At 40.7% G+C, this 16,287-nt stretch overlaps 1 protein-coding gene and 1 long non-coding RNA gene across 4 annotated transcripts; one reads left to right on the forward strand and one right to left on the reverse strand.

Moving 5' to 3' along the window:
* The first annotated feature begins 324 nt into the window (after window positions 1-324).
* LOC120291076 lies at window positions 325-2,086 on the forward strand. Of its 2 annotated transcripts, none has more exons than XR_005548917.1 (2): window positions 325-1,459; window positions 1,569-2,086. It is a non-coding gene; the product is annotated as an uncharacterized LOC120291076 (long non-coding RNA). The 2 variants fall into 2 exon arrangements; XR_005548916.1 differs by having other exon boundaries at window positions 1,698-2,086.
* A 3,355-nt stretch (window positions 2,087-5,441) lies between these two features.
* On the reverse strand, window positions 5,442-9,974 carry LOC104452891 (G-type lectin S-receptor-like serine/threonine-protein kinase At4g27290). 2 transcript variants are annotated; one of them, XM_039307978.1, is made up of 8 exons: window positions 9,618-9,974; window positions 8,308-9,523; window positions 8,071-8,190; window positions 6,860-7,002; window positions 6,558-6,768; window positions 6,221-6,458; window positions 5,983-6,133; window positions 5,442-5,894 (listed from the first exon to the last, which is right to left on the reverse strand). In XM_039307978.1, exons 2-8 carry the CDS (start codon window positions 9,521-9,523, stop codon window positions 5,586-5,588), a joined length of 2,388 nt encoding a protein of 795 aa, XP_039163912.1. In that variant the 5' UTR covers window positions 9,618-9,974; the 3' UTR covers window positions 5,442-5,585. The 2 variants fall into 2 exon arrangements, with proteins under 2 accessions (XP_039163912.1, XP_039163911.1); XM_039307977.1 differs by having other exon boundaries at window positions 8,308-9,974.
* Between the last annotated feature and the right edge of the window lie 6,313 nt (window positions 9,975-16,287).

Consider the following 16,287-nt stretch of genomic DNA (forward strand, 5'->3'; position numbering starts at 1 on the left):
TATTATTTTTCGATTTTTAAATTTTTTTTAAATTTTTAAATTTGTTGAGATTTTTAATATTATAATATTCGAGGGAGCGGGTTCGGATCGGAAGAACCCGATCCGACCCGCTGACGTAGCCCAAACCCCGATCCGACCTAGTGGGATAAAAAGATTTTTAATTTTTAAGATTTTTTTAAATCTTTTAAATTTAATATTTTTCTTTCTTTTTTCTCCACGCCTTTCGTCTTCTTCCTATTTCGTCTTCTTCTACTGCACTTTCTTTTCTGCCACCCCTCCTTCCTGAAGCAAATTTTTTTTTTTTAACTTTTGGGTGCACTTTTTCTCTTGCTTTTTCTTTTGTTTTTAATTGCCTCTTCACCTTCGTGCGTTCTACTCCCCTACGTCTTCTTAACACCGACACTTCTTTGGCCGCTACACAGGGCATCGACGCCGAAAGTCTGGTGACAACATCGGGTTTGGCCCACTGACCCAGCTCGCGACCTGCTACACCAGTTACGACGGAGGTGGTGCAGCAGCAAGATGCCGCGTTTCTGAAGTCCAACCCAGGCGCGACGGCGCTGCCTTGACCAAGCCAAGCCTAATGCTTAGCCCTCGTCCGACCGGTGGCGACTCGATGGCCACAAGAGCCGCCACCTATGCCCCGGAACAGAAGAGATCCGCGGCCGCTCGTGGGTCGCCACAAGAGCGGCCGCGGGTCGAGTGGAGTGGCTATGCCCGGGACGTTAAAAAATCACAGGAAAACCTCGACTAGGTGGGACGGTGCCTAAATGACGAAACAGGACTGGATCTCATTCAGACATTTTACCGAACAGGTGGAGTGCTCTATCGAAACTAAAAATTCTCGGCCCAAGAAAGATCGGGATCCGCATCGGGACTCTCGATGGCTAAACCAGGACGCTCACAACAGGCGATGCCCAGAGCTCGCGTGAGTCGAGCGGTCGCAAGCTCCGGCCCGGTATGCTCGAAAATATGGCGAAAAGAGGGTTGGGGCTTACCGGTTTGGCTCAAGGGCGTCGCTGGGAGAGGTCGGCGGACGGTGGTGGAGTGTGGTTGAGTCGCTAGATAAGGCTCTCTTGTACTCGACCCTCGGTCTCTCTCTGGATTCTCTCTCGACCAAGGCAAAAACTGAGCCTCCCTCACTCCCTCGAGCTCACACTCTCTCAAGCTCGCTTTCCTCTTATGCCCGCTCCTTCTCACGACTCCAATTGGGCTATATCAACGAGGCAGTGAACCTGGATTCAAGCCTCCAGATATTAACGGCGAATCTGTATCCGCTGTGCCCGCAACCGGAACTAGCTATGGGCATGGTCTGACACCTGGACGATGGCCTATTGACCATCCTCATGCAGAATGGAATTGGTGGCCTTCCAGTGCACCTCAGCTGGAAGTGGGTCGAAGTCGATCCCATTCCAAACGCCGTTTTGGCCAACAGTGGTGGTCACCTCGAGGTACATAGGTAGGAATTAATGTTTCATCTTTCAAATCTCCCCCATAAATTTTGCAAGGGAGGTCCAATTTGTTTCAAATTTTGGTGTGTGAAGTGTAAAGTGTGCCTTGGTTTATAGATGCAGATACGACAGAGGTCTTTATGGAAGGGACATTGTTATTACACGTAAACTATGGTACATATAGTTCTTCTCATTACCATAAAGCTTATTTGCAACTAACTTTTTCTTTTTCTCAACACTTTTCAGGCAAGGCTATGAGCAATGGGAAATACAAGAGCATTCTGCATCGAGCTGTCATGAACAAGGCTATCAATCTCTCTATCTAGTGGACCGTCGCTGGACACTGTTGTCATGCCAGTGGAGCAGCTAGTGGATGGCGAGAACAACTGAACCGTGGACAACTAGATGAAGTACAAGGACTACTTGGAACTTCAACAGAGCAACACACCAGATGGGAAATCGGGCCTAGAATGGGTAAAGATATAATTTTGTGCAGCCTGAACTATTATACTGTATTATGTAAAAAGTGCACGTGTGACTAGGTTCTCCTTCTCGACTGTTTAAACTCTCTGAAGTGCAACCTCATTGAACATTTAATATATTGTGATGCAAGGTACAAGCGCCAACAGCACTCATGAATGTAAACTGATCCTTTCTGTAATGTAAAGTTCTTGATATAATAAATGGAAGTGATAACTTCATAATGTTAGATTAAACACCATCAGTTTTTTGTGCTATACCAAATCATGATGGTTGGTCAGCAGGAGCTAGCAGATTTGTCTGTCTAGATTTTACTGGAAATGGTCATTTAATTAGGCTGAAAATCTTGGGTACTCGCCGAAACTTGAAGAACTTGTTTTGAATATAATCTCCTCTAAGGAATAACTGAACTAGTTAGGCTGAGGCAATGCGCTCTACCCCAAGCATCATAACCATAGAGGCATCCCGGGCCTATGATTGGGATGGCTAAATACTGGACCGATGAAATCCGAGTCTATTCAGTATCGATGGCATACCGAGAGGGTTTATAACCACAATATTCAATTATCACATAGAAGTATTAGTTCTTGAAGCAAATTTAAGCATAATTCAGATGTTTCAGTAGAGGACTCACTATGTTCGGACAGCTCCCTTAGTCTCTGTGTTTGGTTCCTTCCCTCTTATTACGTCTGTTGACACCTAATTTTTATTTTCCAATATATAAAAAATTAGAGAAAAAAAACGAAAAAGAAAAGGAACAAAACAACAAAAAATAGAAAAAAGACATGGAAGGGGCCGGGATGGATTTCGCCTTGGCCCGGCCCATGCCGCTTTCTCCCTCCTCCATTTTCGGTGAAACCCTAGCAATAGAAGAAACAGAGGGGGATCGGGGGCAGGGGCGGCAGACCGGCAAGGAGGGGAGAAAGAAAGCAACAGCGGGGCAAAAAAAAAAAGCAAAAACAGAGAGAGAGGGAGCAGGAAGGAAGGAGCCTCAGCGGCTCCGCCCCGCGGCCGCGGGAAGCCTTCACTGCGTCGGCCGCCACACGGCGGAGCCGCTCGTCCGCGAGCACAGCGCCACCACCGCCGCGCCCCAAGCCACCTCGCTACAGCCCGTGCCGTCGCTCGCCCGCCTCCACCTACAATCCAACGCCGCCGCAAAGAACCCGCTGCAACCGGCTCCGTCGCTAACGCCGCAAAGTGACCACCGCGGCTCGAAGCCGTGATGCCGCTGCAGCACCCGCGCCGCGACGACCATCGCGCCAAAGCAATCGAAGCTCGAGAGAGAGAGCTCACGGAAGAGCAAACCGGAAAGAGAGAGAGAGAGAGAGAGAGAGAGGCGGCTCCGCCCCCGCGGCCGCTCGAAGCATTCGCCGTGCCAACCGCCTCACGGCGGAGCCGCTCGTCCACAAGCACCGCGCCACCACCGCTGCGCCCCGACTCGCCTGCAGCCCGAGCTTCCGCAACCCCCCTGCTGCAACTGTAACGATCAACAGCCCGCCCTGCCGGCCCGCGACGCCACCGTTGTTGCCGCCGTCTCTGCTCGACACTAGCAGCCCGTGCCGGCCACCGCTCCTCGGCCGCCCTGCCCGCGCCGCCGTGACCAACTTCCGGCATCGGCCACCGCTCCTCGCCGCGAAGAAACCTTTGGGTTTCGGCCACAAACGGGTCGCGCAAGGCGGGCTCGGTCCGATCAACCGGGTAGGGTTTTTGGCGTATTGGGCTGGGCATACTTGGGTCGGGCTTGGTTTATTTTTGCATGTGGGCTTGTAGGCTTGTGGGCCTGGTCTCATGCGGGCTTAGGGACTTATGGACTAGTGGGCTTAGGAACTTAGGGAATTGTGGGTTTCTTTTTAAAAAAAAAATAAAAGAGATTGGGCCCATTTGGTTGGGCCCAATCCGAACCGAGAAAGGCCCGACCAAGGTTGGTCGGGCTGGTTCGGCCTTGCCCCCACTTGGACCGAACCAGGTCCGGTCGAAGACCGGACCCGATCCGATTTGATCGGGTCGGGTCGAACCGAACCCGACCCGGTTCACATTTTTAAATCAAAAATTAATTTTAAAAATTAAAAAATATTAAAAAATATTTTCTTTTAAAATTAAAAAATTAAAAATTTTAAAGTAAAAAATTTAAAAAAAAACTTAATTTTTTAAAAATATTAAAAACAAATTTAAATTTAAATTTTTTTATATAAAAAAATTAATTAAAAAAATTAAAAATTTCGAAAATCCGAAAATGATGGGATTTGATTAGGAATTGCCATGTATTGTCATTTTAGCGTAATTAGACTTTTATGTGCTCGTATATTGATTATGTTGCATGTTTAATTTGTAAATCTAATTATGTTTGATTGCATGTGTTTAATTTTATGGCAATTAGAATCTTGATAATTATGATGTTTACTTTAATGATTGTGCACCCGCATGATCACCTCATATGTTAGTGGATAAGTATAAAATTAATCCAAACTGTCTGACAAAAATCATTTTGTTAAAATGAACAAGATTAGGTACCGAAAGGGCACTAATTGATTAATTAGTGTAATCAAGTCCCCGAACCTAGATTCTCTGGTTGCGTAGGAAGTGATGTATACTCCCATACCTCACTTGGTTTCTAGCCGACCCCAATAGGCTAGTGGCGACTCCTTTTGTGCAAAATTTCTAAAGAATATCCCAATGTCACGCGGGGTATGGGCTTGGGAGAGCCCACGCCTGATCTTGAGCCTTAGGCCCGTCCTTTAGGCAATACCCCTAAACCTGTTCCCTCCCCCGAGGGTAGGTCGCAACAACGTCAGAAACATCTTAGTGAATCAAAGTCCAATATCTTCAGGTTCATCGCAATATCAACTAGAATAGCTCCGTTCTCATTGCCTTGATGATAGTGAACTGTTTAGGCCAATCTAGTGATTGCAATGGGTTGTGCCCATTGACTACAGTAGCAAGGAGGTCAGTCAATCTCATTCCCACCCAATTCCTACTTCTTTATGCATTTTCCAACACCTCTATGATGTGTAAGATTTCAGTTCTTATTCTGTTAGTCTAGAGTCCCAAAAATGGCTATTAAGATGATACAAGAATCTTTCAATTGTAGCCAACAGTTTTGGGAAGTCAATTCCTTTTCCTTTTCCCCTGTTTTAGGTGCATTTGAGCTTGTTGATGTCACCGTAATGCACACTGTGATTTGAAGGACATGGTTATATTGGCATGATAGAATAGAAGAAACATCACTGTGCAGATCTTGACAGAGCAACAGTTTTAGTACTGATTACGATCTCGCTTGTAGTTATGGCCACTTTTTCCCTAATTTATAATTTTGTCAATTCAAACTGAATCAGACATTGAAACATTAAGGATTATTTCAAAAATGTGAGTTTACTTCTCTAAGCTCACGGATATTCTTAATAAGGTATTCAAGGGTTTCTTTGCTAGAATATCATACCAAGAAAAGACTCTGAAATTTTCACTATGTGGTCCGTGTACACATTCTTCGTTTTTTGATCGGAATCCAGCAAATTTTGGAAGAACAAAAGGCACAATCTTTCACATGTCCCCGTAAGGTCTTTCAATTCCAGATTAAGAGATGACTCTCATACAAATGCCATGATCCTCTCGTATTCATATGGGATCAATATAAACATAATTGAAATTTCAGAAATATCATCTAGGCAGTAAATGTGAAATAGTTATTTCGTTGGCCGAATATTTCTTATGCCTGCTGTCGCTTGAAGAACTTGCTTCGGATGCAGATGTCTCGTCAAAAAAACCAGGCCTTTTAGGCTGAGGCAATGTGCTCTCACTGCTCAACATCATAACCACAGATGACATCTCCGGTCTATCGTGCGGGTTATTTTGAACACACAACAAAGCCACACGGATGGATCGTAAAACTTCCACAGGGTTAAATGTGGATACAATCAATGGATCGACAAGCTCCATGAACTTTTGATCTCTTGACAGTGTCCAGGCCTGCATTATTGTGTTAGTCATCTAGAATAAGACTAGAAACTAACTGAAGATAAATAAGCAAAGAGATCTGATAAATCTTTACGCTTACATATCCGAGAAGGCTTAAATGCTTGTCAGGATGATTGAAACCTCGATTTCTTTTCCCACTCACGATTTCCAGTACTAAAACGCCAAAACTGAAGACATCTGATTTTACCGAATAAAAGCCGTTGATGGCATACTCTGGGGACATGTAACCACTATGCAAAAAAGTTATTGAAAGGAATGATTAGTTCTTGAAGCAATTGGACCAAAATCAGTGGAGATCATTTGTCAAGAGAACTCACAATGTTCCCACCACTCTCTTTGTATTTGCTTCGCTCTCATTACCTCCGAAACTCCTCGCCAAACCAAAGTCTGATATCTTTGGATTCATTTCATTGTCGAGCAGGATGTTTTCAGCTTTCACATCTCTATGAATAATCCTTAATCTTGAGTCTCGGTGAAGATATAGGAGCCCCAAAGCTACGCCATTGATGATAGTGAAGCGCCTAGGCCAATCCAGGGAAACACCCTTCTCTTGGTCTGCCAAATTATAGGCCTTATGAGTTATGAAATGGAAGCTTCTTCACTCTTTTTCGATGACAAAAGCAATTAAAATGTAGGAACTGGAGCGAAGCAAACCGAAAATGAAACAATCCAAGCTTCGGTTGGGCAAGAACTCGTAAATCAACATCATTTCATCTACTTGAATGCAGCATCCCAGAATCTTGATGAGGTTTCGGTGTTGAAGTTTTGCGACGTAAGCGACTTCGTTCTTGAACTCGACCTGTCCCTGCCTAGAGTTTTCCGACAGCCTTTTCACGGCAATTTCTTGGCCATTCTTCAGAACACCCTAAAAGACAGAAGTTCTTTTGCTCCTTTTTCGATTGTGCATTTGGATATGTACGAGCATATTTAGAATTCCAACAAATGAGAATAGTCACCTTATAGACAGCTCCAAAGCCTCCCTCTCCGAGTTTGTTGTCTTCAGAGAAGTTACCTGTCGCGTTCACTAGGGTTGTGAGGTCGAACATAGGTAAGTCTAGATCTTCACTACGGCTTTGATGGGAGAATCCAAAGATTTGTCCTACAAGTAGAAATTAAAGTGAGTAAATTCATCAACTAAAGAGAAATCATAATTGAGCTTTAAAAATCGCAAAACAAAATTCAAAGCAACACTGATGTGAATCGTTGCGGAAAGAACATTCTATGAAAGCCCAAATGGTGCGAATTGCAAACCTCGACCTCCAATCAAACTTGTGATTGGCAACCTCGCTATGAACGTGACCTATTGACAAACGCGTGTCAACCAACCAACGTTATAGACGCCACGAGCGAAAGAATTCGCTATCTCACTCGATAAGTCGAATCGACCATCACAAGAAAATCTTGATAATGTCAAGTCCTCAAAAGAGCAGTAGAAGAGAACCTCTCAATTCTTTTCCTCAAAAATAAAAATATATCTATCTCCCAAAGGAAGTTGACTAGTCGGCCTTTTAGTTGCCACGCAAACCCTAAAACCATCCCTAGAAATCTAATACGTCATATTCTAGAATATATCTAAATAAGAAGATAATTTTTTTGACTTGGTTAAATATTTGATGACCAGATAATCAAATTGCACCAAGATTTCCAAGATTCTTCGAGATTCGATCCAAGATCATCTCCACGCCAAAGATTATGCCAAGATTTCCAAGATTCTTCAAGATTTGATCCAAGGTTATCTCCACGCCAAAGATCACGAACCATCACGCCAACTGCTTACCTGAATTGCTTGGCATGCGCTCGATTAATCGAACCAGTAGGAATAGACAATCAGTCCCTAGCACTTCCTCCTCGATATGGCTCGATGTCCACATCATTTTCTCCCCCGTGCAAAGTTTTGATTGGAGGTCGAGGTTTGCAATTCGCACTATCCAGGCCTTTGTAGAATGATCTTTCCGCAACGTTTCACATCAAACACACATTTGGTTCATTCATATTTTTCAGGCCAATTGATTGAAATTTTCAAAGGGAGATGATATGATGAAACTTTGCATTTGATGCAGAGCAGCATCATTTAAAACCTATGCTAACAAGAGTTAAAAACGACTCTTGTGGATCAAGAAAAGCATCTTGCTTGGAAAGCGTAATTTTCTGATAAAAACGATTTTACCATCTCTCCTATACTTTGTGAAAACAGCCGCGATGCCAAGAAGAAGCACCGCAGACAGCACGGCGCCGACAATGATGCCCGTGCTTTTCCTTGCGCCAGGATTTCCACTGAAATTGCTGCCTTAATACACATTACAATAAATTGAAAATAGAGTCAGTAAGAGTCCGACAGTTATTTCGAACTCATTCTCTTCCTCGGGTCATCATATCGAAAGTAACTCAGGGTTCGAACACGTACCAACTTCTGATGCAGCCATCCTTACGTAAATACCCTGGATGTTCTCGTTCACCTGTCTGATATCCATCAGATCACCGAACCAAAGTAAACATCCACTTCCTTGCCCTCTGATATCCAGGTTTGAATAAGCCGTGCACGAGCAGTTCCTCAAGCATGTTTGCTCGCATTCTTGAAGGTTCATGCTCTCGTTGAACCACGATTGCCTCGCGTCGGGCAACTTCACTTGGGTGTACTTCAGAAATTTATCTCCTCCCATACAATCCAGTTCGGTCCTCCGGACACACCCGTTTGACCAATCCCCAAATTCCCAATCGCTAGGGTCTTTGGGCACGAACCCTGTCAAGCACATGCATTTTGGAGAGCTAGCAATGTTGCAATTCCCATTCCCTCCACATGATGCATAAGTGTCACAGTCATCTGTTTGAGGAGACGAATACAGAAACCAACTCTTTGTCCGGTCTACCCAAGTGAAGCGCTGAACGATACCATTCTCATTTAAAACCACCATCGACGGGACGGAACTTTTCAGAAGATTGAAGTAATAGTAAATTTCATTTTGGTTGAAGACGAAGCCAAACCTAAAGACTGGATTTGTCCTCAACTGAGGGATCCCGCTAAACCGAATGCCGTTCCAAGGTCCCGAACTGGACAGCACTACTGATTTGTTCATCAGGATCAGCTGCGGATATCCTGAAGAATTGAGCCTATATGTGAAATCACCCGGTGAAGGGTCATCCCTGCTTTTCCATGAGGTCAAGTACCGGTCCAGGCCTTTTGCTCGGTCTATACCAAGCTTCATGCCAGCCAAAAACGAATTACAAGGGTGATCAAAACTCTGCCAGATTGCATCACCCAAGTCATTGCCATTTCCTTCTTTTACAACGAAATTGGCGGAATCCAAAAGCTGCGCAATTGGATCCTGGCCTGATCTCGACACATTGGAGGACCAAACAACCCCATCGGTACGGTTCAGGAGAGTCAGTACACCCTGAGGAGTGAGCTTTAGGACTCCTGAAGAGTCATTCAGGGGATTTTCTCGGTTTGCGACCCAAACCACCCTCCCGGCCGATAGCTTCTTGTACCATATGCCCACATACCGGTTCTTGGAGCTGCCAGGGCTGAAGAATCCTAGCTCAAAGTTCCTGCCGGCAGAGACTATCGTTTGGCCATCTGTGATGTTCTCGCCAGCTGAAATGGAGTCCAGCGCATAGCTCATCTGCAACACAAGGGACATGAAGCACAAGCTATGTAGAAGAATTGGAAGGCAGGATTCCATAGATGTTGTTCAGCTGATACAGTACTAAACTGACTTCTGATTTAGGAGGAAATCAAAGAGGAGAAGCAGAGTAGAGGCAGTTTGGCTGATTAATCTCTTCTGTCTGTGCGTTGTTCTAAGAAACAGGAATTAGCCACAATGTTGGACCATGACCACATAGAATGATTATTAAATGATGTGCAAAAGCAACAGTCGATGAAATTATAACTGAGTTTCTGCGGGTAAAACAGCATCCAAACAACGTTTTCAAGCTCAGAGCCACCCTTGTAAACATTATCGCGTGCCTCAGACAGACAACAAGTGTGCCACGAAGGCATCATTCCATATCTGCAGCAACGAGAACAGCAGACAAATGATTGGCTTCTAATGTGTCACCAATGGATCTATCCGGGGATATGTTTGAGAGTCTGAATTGCGGGCATATTTTTTTGGGACACATTGGCGAAAGAAGCATCGAGGTTCTAAGTGAAATATAACATCCTCAATTTCGACCCCTCTTTTGCTTCCGACTAGTAGGCCAAGGGCTGACCACATGATAGGTCGAAGGAACTACTCACGGATCGGCCAAAGGACCGCCTGATTGGTCCAAGGCCCAACCATTAAACCCTAGCCTCAGATCATTGACTTATCCGAGAGAGTGATTTTGACTTCCAACAAGCATCTCAAGGATGGTTTTGCCACGAACCTTGGGTGCGTCAAATGGTCATTTGAGAATGTCCATAAAAAGCCATTGCTCGGTCTCGGTTGCACTTTTAATGGCCTATTTCCCATGTTCGCCATATTCTTTGTAAATAAACAAAATATAATATTCTAGAACCCCTTAGTCATTTAATGAAAGGGGGTGATTCATCACCTTAGGTGACCTTGGGAAGATTTGGTAATGATTACCAAATATTTGCCTTGAGGATTAAGTTGATGAGTCATGGCACAAATGAATCAATCAAGGGAAGGTTTTAGAGAATTTAGCTTAGGGAGCAAATTCTTGAAAATAGGCCATGCGAGAAATATCCAAATCTAATGATTACACAAATCCAAGCATTAAAAGGAAGAAACCTTATCATCATCTTAGGTGTCCATCTTAAAATTATGTAATAATACCAAAATATTTGCCTTAATGAATAAGTTAGTAATTTGTGGCTTAAGTGAACTACCCCATGAGCAAGAATAGCCATGAAAAATGTGCCAAAATCCAAGACTTAGATGGCCATATCTTAAGCATTAAATGAAGGGATGAATCACTAGCTTAGGGCCATTTGAGGATTTGACCATCATTACCATAAGATTTTCCTCGAAGATTAAGTCAGGTCAAGTAATGATGAAATGGTGACTTACAAGCTTTGGTGGACCAATTAGGAGTGGCTTGGAGAATAAGTAGCACGTGTTCCTTTGAGGCTAGTCATTAAATGAAGATGTGACTCGCTAACTTAGGTGACACGTGTCCCTCTCTCCCTGTGGTTTTCTCATTTTGAGTTTTCCATGTAAATCTTGCGGCTCATGTAATTTCGATTTTCCTTTTATCCTTTGCTACTTGTGCTTTGATTGGTGCATCTTTTGGCATTTTTTCACAACATACCGTCCGGGAACTCAAGGGCTCGAATGGAAGTTCCATCGATATATAGCTCTCTCAAAGCTTCCAAGCAACCTATATCTTTTGGTAACTCTTGCACGAAGGTGCAAAACTTGATATCCAAATAAACTAAGTTCCTTAGCTTGCTAATGGACATGTGTCGCGACCAATTTTTCGGGTGTGAACCACCTATGGTTAGGCTAATGAACTAATAAGTTTTGAAGCTTAGCTCAGGCTCTCCCAAACCCATACCAAATCGTGACTTAAGGTTCAATTATCTAACATACGAATGATTAATAACTAGAAGTCGCCACTAATCGGTTTATGGTAGATCGATTAGACACCAAAGTAAAATAATGGGAGGATTATTTTACTCCTACGAACCAGAGACTATGGGTACGGGGACTTAGTTACATTAGATTTCTCTAATGTCCTTTCGGTACCATTCTTTTTGTTTTCAAAAATGTTTTTTTTGCAGGCAGCTAATTTATTTTAACCTAAATTTCTATCATGCAAAATGATGATCACACAGATGCTCAATCATCATTAAACATTGAATAAAAAGATAAATAAATTGCATCACACAAAGCAATCAATCATTTTATTTTTTTTTTGGTTTTCTTAAAATTAGAATTTTTTTCATAAAAACATGCATTTTAACTATATGACCTAAACTATATTACATGAAGAAATGCAATAATTAAATGCAATCTAAATGACCTAATTCTAATGACATATAATGCAATGCAATGACATACAAAATTATTTCAACTAAAATGTCATGTAACATGCAATCTAATATGCGAGCTATATGTCACGCGACATTTATTAAATGACCTAGTCTAATGTGAGCAATTCCTATTATAATGAACGTAACAACAATTACTAAATGACGTGCATTTCATGAACTTAATTCTATATGATGTGCATATGATTTTTTATCCTAAAAATGCAATCTATTCTAAATAATGAAGTGAATTTAAAATGAAATTTGCAATTTTATCCTAAGATGCCATGACATACAAAGAATGCCCTAATTCTACATGATATATGCATGATGATTCTTTTGTGTTTTTATTTTCATAAAATTCGAAATTAAATCCCGATACTAGATATAAAATATAACAAGAAATATTCCAAAACAAACTGAATCCTAATTCAAATATTTTTTGGATTTTTTAGTGATTCTCCAAAACAAGCAATTATCAAATAAATATTGTATTTAAACTAATCAAGACATTCAATCAAATAAAGGATCAAAATAATCGAAAAAATAACATGTTGTCTTACAGGTCAAATTAACAATTATCCTAACCCTAATTATCACGACAAATAGTTCAAAATAACTAAAAATCTTATCCGAATTCTTATGGATCAAATTAATAATTATATTGATTCAAAAATTAAAGTACTATCAACAAATCCCAAAAAACGCTCTCACGTCACTCTCCTTGCAGACTTTTCCTTTCTTTTTTTTTTTTTTGCGGTTTTTCAGGAAAAGAATAGAGAAAAAGCTCTCCTTTGACTGAAGATGGACGAGGAAGAAAGCCTTTTTCTCTCTTTTTTTTTTTTTACTTCGACCAAGAGAAAAACCCTAGAAAGAACCCCTCCTCCCCATTGATCTCTGTACGCATCCTTTTATAGGCGAAACAAAACATGATCTTTTTTGTTAATATTTTCATCTCACGAATATTGCTTATAACCTCTTGATCACAAAAATCCTTATCTTAAAAATATTCTCCCCCGATTTCATCATCTATTGATAAAGATAATATTACAATGCGATTTTTTAATTTCCAAAAATCATCATAATATCACATCAAATCTTAATTTTTCACAAGATAATTAATTTAACATAACGATGGGCTTGGGTTAATTTTCTCATTTCGTGGGCCTAGCCCAGCCTGCTAATTTAAAACCCAAAACTACTACTTCGACCCATCCACCACCGGTCCAGTAAATAAATGTAAAACAAATGCAAATTAAAAACAAATGGACTTAAACCTATATGCTATGCAATTAATATTTTTTTCATGGATAAAATTAATCCCTAATTTTTTAAGGCGATAAATGACTAAATGGGTCACCAAAATTTAGGTGTCAACAACATGACAACAACTGGAGGTAATGCAGAACAATTTCCCAGGGTTAGTCTCTCTAAGTTTACAGGAGCATGGAAAACCTTTTAGGATCAAAGCTTTCAAGTTGTTGAACCTCTGCAAAACAAGAGAATAATATAAAAGCCATGTTTCTACAAGCTGATGTCGAATTTGATGCAAAAAAAAAAAAAAAAAAAAAAACAAAGTGCAGGTATGCCATCATAATTTGTTTCCAGTGCTTCCAATTGCTGGAAATACTCCCAAACAAATCAAGAACGATCAATTCTGACAGATCTAAAGCTAGCAGGGTGGAGATATCGTTGCACCCTTGCCATTCAAGCTACTTTAACCTTCAGAGGAAAAAATCCTCTCTGGAGCTCTTTGCACTCTGCTTATATGCTTTAACAATAGCGTGGTTCATTTTCAGATACCTAAGCTTTGAGAAATTATTAAAGAATCTACGTTTAGGATATAAATGGGGTTGGCGAATGTGTCACTAAGGGGCTTCAACTGCAGCGTCCCGCCAATCCTCGAACAATCGTAAAAGGAGAAAGTGAAAGAGATGCATTTTAACTATTCAAAAGAAGTATTGTAATGCAAACTATAAAAGAGACATCTTTGTCTTCTAGATTTACTGTCCTTTCATTCAATATTGGTTCAATGTCCTCCCAATTCCATAGCCTGCTCCGCTTGAAAGGTTCACTTGGATTTTCTTCCTCGACAATCTCCCTCCCAAGGAATTTTAGTTGATTATGCATCCACAATTCATTGTTTTCTCTGATTTTTACCATAGACATGTTATGAAGCACGTTGATTCCTCTATAAGGATCATATTTCCCAGCTTCCTGTATGTAAGAGGTCATTGTCTAGTCCTTTCCCACAAAAAAAAAAAAAACTATATCGAGAAATATCTCTCAAGCATTTTTATCTAAATCATCATATCTTCTCTTCAGAATATGTTTTATTTCCTTAGAGTAAGGCTCTCGGTTCAATCCATACAATGCCTCCTTCCAAAACTCTATGGGCTTTCCACGTAAAAATGAACTAACAACGTTAATAACCAGAGGAATTCCTCCAGCAGCCAATATAATTTCGCATGCCAAAGAGGAAAATTCCTTTTTAAGAAGTTTTTCTCTAAGAGCATTACAGAATAGCTGAAAAGCATGGTCATAATTCATTTGTTTTAGTTTGTACTTTTGAACGAGAATGTTAACAGTACTGCTGCTTGTAGGGGTCACAGGCACCTCATTATACTTGTCAACAAGATTGCTTGTCACAAAGATCACAATGATCCTGCTCCCGAACCAAACCAACTTAGATCTCTAGCCGGTGAACTGATTTGTTTAAAATCACTAACATCGTCAAGGATAATGAGAACTCTCAGATCTCTAAATGTGTACTTGATAATTTGGTACCTTCAATAGGAAATTAATATATTACAATCAAGCTTTACCTTCCATTTTTTGAACTGTGGATCACATTACCATTTGTTCCTAGTAAAGTTACTAAAACATATACTGAACATAAGTAATTTGTCATTTGTAGTAGACAATTTTATGTGTAATAAAAACACTCGTGGGTATTTAAACATGTTATTTCTAGTATTATCTCCTTTTTAAGAGTGTAATATTGATGAAAAATAATCGACCAAACCAAATAAGGGTTAATTAGCACCCTAAGACAAAAATAAGAGAAAAAAAAATCAAAAAAGAGAAGTTTTAAAAAGAAATCAGAAAAAAGTAGTTTTAAGATTAAGAATTAGAGAAAAAAAAACGAAAAACAAAAGGGAGTGGCTGGGCATTGGCAATCACCGCCAACTCCGGCAGGGAACTTGAACTTGATCCCCTCTTAGGATGCATGTAAATAGTTTCAATAAGTTTTAGGATTTAGTAACATGATTTCATACGTCCGAGGACTTGAATTGGGGAGAAACCACTAGATTCACATGTTCTTGGTTTATTTCGTCTTCAAGTAACTGTAGGGCAATCTTGTAAGGGGTCTTGCCTGAGATACTGCTGCAAACTGGGGCTTCCAAAAGCGCAATGGTTAAGAAAATAATTCATCCAATCCCTTTAGAACGTTTTCCTTTGGTAGTGCCAATTTTTATTATTATTAATTTTTTTTTTTTTGGGTTGTTTGATTGCCAATAACTTATTAATTCATAAATAATTCGCCTATTTTTCGACGGACTTCTTTTGGTCATTTAAAACGATTTATCTTTGTGGTGAGATTTTATTATTTTGCGTCTCATACGCCTCGTAGAAATACATCATCTTGTTTCTCAAAATTCGTGAGAACCTATTACATATAGAAAAAATGACTCAAAATTTTGTTGATATCACAAAAAATCTCAAATTATGCTCATTGTATTATAAATATTTGGAAAAATTCCAAATAAAGGCAAATAGTACCCTCAATTTCTCAAATAAGGGCCTAAAGTAGGCCTTATTTAAATTAAAAAAAAAGTTTAAAATGGTCATATCAATCTAAAAGAAGAGTCTAAAGCGGTTATAGTTTTTTCAAACAAGGGCCTGGCCTCGTTGGGGCATTTTACTGTTCCTGGCGTCACCATCAGTATCATCAATGTCTAACTCGCCACGTCCTTTCTTCCACTGCTCAGGGACAACCGTCAAAATATACGAAAGATTGCTTTAATTAGGGTCGTTGTGAGGGAGAGAAAGAGGAATCAAGGGTAGTTGTGAGAGCTAAAATGGCCTTTAATTCGACCAGTCTCCATGTCCTTTCTTCTGCTTCCTGGGGACAACCATCTAAATAGACGAGAGATTGCTTTAATTAGGGTAGTTGTGGGAGAAGGAGAGGGAGAGAAAGAGCAATTGAGGGTAGCTGTGGGAGTTGAGATGACCTTTAATTTAACAAGTCTTCACGTCATTTCTTCTAATGCTCAGGACAACCATCAAAATATACGAAAGATTGCTATAATTAGGGTAGTTGCGAGGGAGATAGCCTTTAATTTGACAAGACCCTCTTCTAGAAACGCATGGTTTTATGCATTTTACTGTATATTTACTTGACCAGTC

The sequence above is a fragment of the Eucalyptus grandis genome, chromosome 3 (assembly GCF_016545825.1).
Source record: "Eucalyptus grandis isolate ANBG69807.140 chromosome 3, ASM1654582v1, whole genome shotgun sequence".
In the NCBI taxonomy this organism is placed as follows: Eukaryota; Viridiplantae; Streptophyta; class Magnoliopsida; order Myrtales; family Myrtaceae; genus Eucalyptus; species Eucalyptus grandis.